We start from the raw sequence: 7,500 nt of genomic DNA, 5'->3' as shown, positions 1-7,500 counted from the left end.
CTATCTTTAATATATCATACATACAGATTTAATGTATACATATTTTATATAATCATATACTTTAACTTTACGTTCCTGACTACTTTTACCATTCATGTAACTTCACTCTCCTTCGAAAAGTCCGGCAAAAGGTAAACAAACTCAAAATCAGCAGAGAATCCATGTTTTCCTAAAAGGGTTTGTAATTTAAGTCTAGGACAATGATGCCTATTATATCCAATATTGATATTACTTTCCAAACGTAGTATGCTCATATGAAGTATTGGTAAGAAAAAGTACAGTAAGAATATAATTTTTTTCATCCGTATAACTATCGTGACAAGCGTACCCCCTTGTCACGGAGTTCCCATGATTGTTCCAATACTTTCCATGACTTTACCACGCTTTTGCCATGCTTTTGACATGAACCCGCGCTTCTAGAATACCAAACGCAGCATGTTCATGTCATGTACACGGCTTAGGGACTTAGAATACGGCCGATAATGTCCTGTGGTGGCAATACCTGTTGCCACAGACGTGATATTTTGTCATGGCTTTATGCCAGTGCAGGCAAATGAGGCATTAGGCCTACACACTTGAATTACCCTAGCGTTTAGACTGATAGGAGCCAAAACTGCCCGTTGTTAATGGGTTAAGGAAAAATATATATATATATAAATACACTTTCCCACTTAAGTAATTACATAAACTTAGTCCACATCTGTAAATTCTGTTAATTCAGAAAATTAATGTTTATCAAATATGCTATACCTCTCCTTCTATACATTCTTGCTCCTCCTGTTTTTTTTTCTCCACAGAATTCTTGAATCTAAATACTCTACTGCACTTATAGATATTTACACAAGTGCTAATCTGGAATTATGCAAGTAGATTTGCATAACTGTATTTATGATAATGAATACATTTGCAAGAGTGTGTCTCTGTGTGTGCATGCTTACTTACTTAATTGCATCACGAAACATATAAATGTATCCTCCAGCCTCCAGGTAACTAGCCACAGCCAGCAGACTGGTCCAGAGTTTCTTTGAGTGAGGATATAATGTATATGTGTCCATCCATGGAGCATGCTGGACAATGAAGGAAGATGTGTTTTCTGAGTGAAACTGGCAATTGGTGTGTGAAGGAACGAGGCCTAAATTTAAAATGTGTCTGTAGCATGTTACCAAAAAAAAAAGAAAAGGTGGAGATGTGTAGGATGAGCATGTATTATGTTTACTGTAACAGGAATTGCTATTTTTAAATTTGTTTGGATTTGTAGAGGAGTTTACCTAAGATAGTGTATTTCCTTTTCTTGTACCTCTGATGTCACTGGTAAGAGGCAGCTTCATCTTACTTTCCTTTGCCTTGCAGCTAAAGAATGGTCATTTTCTTGATAAAAGTGAAAGTGAGAAAAAATAAAATATTGATAAATTGGCAAAAAAAACAAAAAAACATAAGTAATCTAATAATGATAATAGTAATATCTTACTTTGTATCATCAAATGGTGTACGGCAAATACAAACAATCTTCTTGTTCTTGTTCTTTGATGATTTCTTCGCAGAGGTAGACTTCCCTGTTGATTTTGCTGATGTAGGTGATTTAGTGGACACTGGTGCTTTGTTTGAAGGAGTTTGTGAGTTTGATGATGGTTGTGGCAGGTGTGGGGAATCCGCTGATAAGGAGATGCCACCAGATGATGACATCTGTGTTGTTGGGGACTCTGTAACTGCAATAATACAAGAATCATAATTGGGGAGATAAATAATCCTGCCAAACCAAGTATCAGGAAATAAAGAAGCTGAAATAATTTGTAAATAATATTATACTTTTGTCAAATTTACATGTTATATTAAATATACCATATTTATGGATACAGACTTTAAAAGGTACTTAATCACTTACCAATCTTCTTTTTCCTAGGTGAAATAACTTGAGTGGGCATTGGTGTTTCAGGCTTGCTCTTTTCCAACATTTGCAGCTGCAAACGGGCCACAGACAATTCTTTCTGTGGAAAAACATAGTGTTAATAATGACTACAGAGACTGTTTACAGATCAAACCCTAAGAATTATTTAGGTAAGAAATCATTATTTATGGTTGAATAATTTTTTATCCCATTCCCGCCAGGGGTATTCCAGCTCTAAATGGTCGGAATGTTGGGGTTTTCAAATGCATAAGCCTAACGCCTTGGGATTCCCGGGCGCACTAGTCACTAGTGAGTGGTGTACACCCGCTCACCCGGCACGCCGGCCTTGACCAAATATCTCATCACCGGCGTCTGAACCAAAAACCACTGAACATGATAGCAAGTCAACCAGCGCGAATGGGTTAATATGAATTTATAAAGAGGGACTTTACAAAAAGTAATGGCGGTTGAGACGGAAGAGAGAAAAGAGGAAAGTAGTGAAGGAAGATGATGAAATGATAAAGGAGATATAGGAAGAGATTAATTGGGAGGTGAGGTAGTGACATCCTGTGAGATCCTAAAACAAAAATTGCAATGAAGCCATTTGTGTCCAATAAACATTTAAAATGTTCCATACAACTGAAACTCTTACATGTATTTCAACCTGGAGCTCTTTCTCTAACTGTGCTCTCTTTTTCAAGATGTCCTTCTTCAAGAGGTCCTTATGTCTGGACATGAGTGACTCAAGTTTGTGCTGAAGGGCTTGCTTCTTCCTTGCATCAACAGCTTCAGATTTTGCTGAGGTTTTCTTTGGTTTGCTGGGCTCGCTAGGCCTGGAATCCGAGCGCTGCTTTTTCGGACGAGGCTTCTGAGGTGGCATTGGTGTGACTAGGTTTTGTTTCACTTCACTCGAGTCCCATTCATCATCCTGAAATTGACAGTTTTTAAATCAAAAGAAGTAAAAAGATATTGTATTAAACTTTCAAAATATGAAATTATCAATAAGTTGTAAAGTATTTAACCAAAGCTCACATTTTCTTTTAAAATAAGTACAGGAGAGATGCCCAGTCAGGGGTTACAATTCTCATTTCATCTCTCTGAACTAAATGAGCCAAGCAGGAATGTTAAGGAATAAGCTATGAATTTTACCTGGTCCCTGATCCTTTTTGAGGTAGTGTTCCTCGTGGCAGAGTTTGTGGTCACAGCAGCAGCAGTTGGTGTGAGCAGGCCTGTTCCATCCTCCTTCTTTGTCTGTTCACTGTTGTACTTTTGTAACTGCATCAACTTCTCTTCAATATCTGGAGCCAAGTCTTCTTTGCTTAAAGCTGACTTTATTGCTGTGAAAAAAGGGGAAAATTTTGTTGTAGGCATGTAATATTTTTCTACAAATCAAATGGGCCACTCACACCTACTGAAATAAAAATAAAAAGAAGTATATTTATACTCCTTAACCCCTCAGTGACAGGCATGTTTGACAGGGTATGATTACTTTTGTACTGCATTTTTCATTTTGTTGATATTACAAGCTTGCTATTCTTCAGTTGTGTAATTATGGCATCATGCTAAATAATAATTAGTATCATAAAATTATTATATCAAATACAGAATCATATACCATACCATAAGTCTAGAAATAATAGAAAATACATTAAACTGCCCACCCTAAGCTGCACAATTTAAGATGCGACCCACACCAGAAGGATTAAGTGTCATTATTTGTACTAATAAAAAGACATACACATATATAATTGAAAAAACATATCTTTTTAAGACCAATTCATAAAAGAATAGAAACAGACTTACTCTGCTGGATGTACTCTTGTGTGAGAACAAACTTCTTGGGTGATGACACAGGTGAAGTTAGTTTCTTCTCATCAACTGGAGAGGCACTCGTGGGCAGTGCTTGCGTTACTTCCGACTCTGATGCAGCGTTATCACTTGCATTTGTTCCAGAGTCTGTCACTGCATTCTGAAGTTGAAATATAGATACAATTATTTATCACTGACATAAGACCTTGTGGTTTTATATCATACTATGTGGAAGGATGAGGAAAGGAAAATTGGAAATTATATATCTTACAATTCTCTGGATATAATTCACACAACAATTATCACACACTGTATATATGTGAGACAATAAAGTGTGCTGGACAATTAATGTATGAATAGGATTAACAGTTATTAGAAAAATCAGTATTAGGAATATCTAATAATTTAAATCTTAACCCATTGCAGACAGTCATTGATTTGTTTGCCCAGTTTCCAGGATGGGTTTTATTTCAGAGCAAGGCAGCTTCACACAACAACTTTTCCCACTCTCTTTCAGTCACATATTATAAACCTAGAGCCCTTTTTTTTGTGTTTTATTGTATTGATGGACATATGTGTCCTATGACCGGCTCTATCAACTGCAGTTGACTACAATTGTCCATATCAGCTCATTATCTTCTTTATACAGTGTGATAGAAGTTTATTTTATGGGAGGACAAAAAGCAACTTCATTTCTTTCGTATTTGTGCACTGTTGTGAACGAATATGAAAAATATAACCAAGACAAAAATATAACCAAGAAAGAGGTGCCATCTAGGTTTTGGATTCTATGTGAAATCCATTTTGCTTAATATTATGTAATTAGTAGTAATTATGATTGCAGTTGTCATCATCACTCACTCATTACTCATAGCACAATAGAGAAAAGTCCCCAAACGTCATGTACTTCACAACTTCCGCTGTCAGGCTAAAAACTCCTGTGTCATGTATGTCATGATACCTGACCGCAATGGGCTAATATTTGGGTTACAATAATATATGAGTATAGCAAGGAAGAATCATTGCCTGTACAAAGCCATTTCCTAATCCTTAGTTTGAAAAATGTTATATCTTTTCAATCATATATAATCAATGCTTTCTCAATATGATCACATTCTCCACATCTTGGCAGAGACTGTTTAAGAGTGCATGCACCTCCACTGAGAATATATCAGAGGAGCAAAACTGAAAAAAATTGAAGTAGAAGAGAAAAAAAACTATAAAATATTACTCTACTCCTGCAAGACCCCCACCTTTACAGTAATAACAGCTGGAGATTGCAAAACCTGTGGAGATGCTAGAAGACTTCTAAATACTGTTCCACCAGAGCTTTGCTGTCCCTACAAATGGAAAATCATACTATAAAGATAACCAAAATGCAAGATTGAGAAAAATAAGAAAAGGAAATTCTACAGAACAATGGACATAAAAAAGTAACAATACCAATACAGGGAAAAAAGCAAAAAGAAAAAGAAACACAATATACTTGCAACAAAAGGTAACACATGCAGACTAAACAACTACCTAAACAGAAAGAAGGTGATATATGAGGTATCCAACTTTAACCCACTCGTGCCGGATGACGTGATATTATGTCATGGAAATATTTCACTCCTGCCATATGATGAACTGTCTCTCCCTCAAGACACACATTTTACATCGTTATGTATGCATATAACCATAGGAGTTCCATTTGTATAGACACTTTTCTTCATTTGTGAAAATAGTGTAAATCAGCACAAAAACTTCCTATTATCACCCCACTGAATTGGGCAATTGGAAAGCACTCTGAGAGGTGCACCGTGGCTTTGCGCTGGGAGAGATCTCATGCTTATTATTTAGACGGTGGGTGCATCATTAGGCAAATTTAAATCCCAGCATAAATGGGTTAAGGTAGGTCTCTGATAATTATGTGATCATGAATGTCACAAAGGAATAGGATGAGAGGAGGCATAGAGAAACTAAAATACATCTACATAAACAAGACCGAGAAAACATACTTAATAGCAAGCAGATTGCTTTACCTGTTGTGTAGCTGCCTGCTGTGACTGTGGTTCATCTTGAGACTGGGACGAGGCTGAGGATGTCTGTTGCTTGTTTGGCACATGTAGCGTTAAAGCCATCACCGGTGACAACTGATTTACTTGTAAATTATCTATAAAGCAAAAACCAAAGCAAAAATCATATATACATAAATAGATAACTGTAACAGGATATATAATAATTATTCAATTTTATGGATACCCTAATATGACTATATTTTACGAAGATAACAAATAATATAGCTTTAAAATCTTGAATTCCAAACAAACAGCAAAGTCTATCAATATACTAATGATGCTAAAATCTATCTAAATCAATTTCAAACAGCATCCATTCTTCAATATATATTAATCTGATACAACTTATAAACTTACACTGGGCAAGCATATTGCGAACTTGTTGTTGAATAGCCATTATATGGTCTTTTGTCAGGCCCACACCTGGTTGGAGTCCTTGTATAATTGTCTTTGGACCTTGTTCTGTCATGCGAACTTGTACTCTCAACGTCAAACTGCTGCCAGAGTTAGTAGTATTCTGGTTATCACTGGCTGTTGTTGTGCTAGTCGATGTAGCAGTGGCAGTGGTACTTGTTGGAGACACTACAGGTGTAGTAGTATTGTTGGATAACACTGTTTTCACCATGGTGCCATCAGGAGCCAGCATAGTCTTGATGCGTGGAGAGGTCTGTCCACTTTGTACGACAACCTGTCTTCCAGTACCAGATGGAGGGGTCCCAGCTGCAGCTTCACTAGCACCTACAGTAACAACTTGTTTATTTTCACTACTGTGTTTCAAAAGGACTTGTTGTCCATTTACCTTCACAACATGAGTAGTTGGACTTGTGACTGTAGAACTTCCTGTATTTGTAGTCTTGTTAGCATTATCCAATCCAGTTAAACCACTACTAATAACTGTTGTAGGCTGAACCATTTTTGTCTGTTGTGTCACTTGTATTGTGGAAGAAGTTGACACTGTGGTGGTGGCAGGAGTGTTGGCAGCTGCAACAGCACTTTTTGTATGGATTAGCTGGAATTTTCCATCAGGACGCTGAACCAACTGTTGTCCTTCCAAGAGTCCTCTAACCTGCAGCTGGCCATCTGACAGTCTGATAATTTGGATTTGTTGTCCTGGTACACGAGGAGTTGTAACTGTACCTCCTGTAGATGTTGAAGTGGTAGCATTTGTTGTGGCTGTGGTTGCTGGAGCTACTGGCCTTGGAAAACGTGATTGTATTACAGCTGAATTCGTTGACCTGGGTAAGATCATCCTCTGTCCTCCGCCAGTTCCAACAGCTTGTAGTCTGATGATCTTGTTTCCCTGAGGAGTAACCTGGACTTTAGGACCACCTCCAACAGGAAAAATTGTGCTACTACCAAGACTAATACCACTGTTTTCAGAATTCCCCTGCTGTTGAGTGGTGCTGCTGTTGGTTGCTGTTGTCTGGACTGTTATTATACGCCCATCTCTTGTTGTCATGATCTTCTTTCCAGATACAATAGTTGGAATTTGTCCACTCACAGCCATGATAGTTGAGGATCCTGCTTGCACAACTTTAGTTGTTGCTCCAGGGTTGGATGGTATTGCAAGTTTTGCTCCAGCAGTAGCTGTAAGAGTTGCTGCAGAACACAAGGAAAGCTTCACCACACCACCTTTGGCAAGAGGAGTGCTTTCTAGGGCTTTCTTCTGGTTGAATGTTGCTCTCTGGATCTTCAACTGCTCCTCCATACGTGCCCTGATCTCTGCAGGAGATGCTCCACGTGTGG

At 37.7% G+C, this 7,500-nt stretch overlaps 1 protein-coding gene across 4 annotated transcripts in view; it reads right to left on the bottom strand.

Annotated features, from left to right (window-relative positions):
• The window catches only part of E(bx) (nucleosome-remodeling factor subunit NURF301 E(bx)), a 34,313-nt gene that overhangs the window by 6,808 nt on the left and 20,005 nt on the right, over positions 1-7,500 (bottom strand). For 2 of the 4 annotated variants that reach the window (XM_086548394.1, XM_086548395.1), the window contains exons 13-20: positions 6,112-7,500; positions 5,719-5,849; positions 4,948-5,034; positions 3,689-3,854; positions 3,035-3,222; positions 2,538-2,813; positions 1,883-1,985; positions 1,469-1,706 (exon numbers count right to left, since the gene is read on the bottom strand). The exon at positions 6,112-7,500 is cut by the window's right edge and continues 207 nt beyond it. In XM_086548394.1, coding sequence (XP_086404520.1) covers positions 1,469-1,706; positions 1,883-1,985; positions 2,538-2,813; positions 3,035-3,222; positions 3,689-3,854; positions 4,948-5,034; positions 5,719-5,849; positions 6,112-7,500 — 2,578 coding nt within the window. The remainder of the gene's footprint in view (positions 1-1,468; positions 1,707-1,882; positions 1,986-2,537; positions 2,814-3,034; positions 3,223-3,688; positions 3,855-4,947; positions 5,035-5,718; positions 5,850-6,111) is intronic. The other 2 variants (XM_086548397.1, XM_086548398.1) reach the window with 1 other exon arrangement.

This window comes from Penaeus japonicus, unplaced genomic scaffold (assembly GCF_977035675.1).
Source record: "Penaeus japonicus unplaced genomic scaffold, GWHDUDI00000001_assembly GWHDUDI00000020, whole genome shotgun sequence".
Lineage (NCBI taxonomy): Eukaryota > Metazoa > Arthropoda > Malacostraca > Decapoda > Penaeidae > Penaeus > Penaeus japonicus.
Note: the sequence above shows the minus strand (reverse complement) of the source record. Positions and strands in the feature narration are given on the sequence as shown.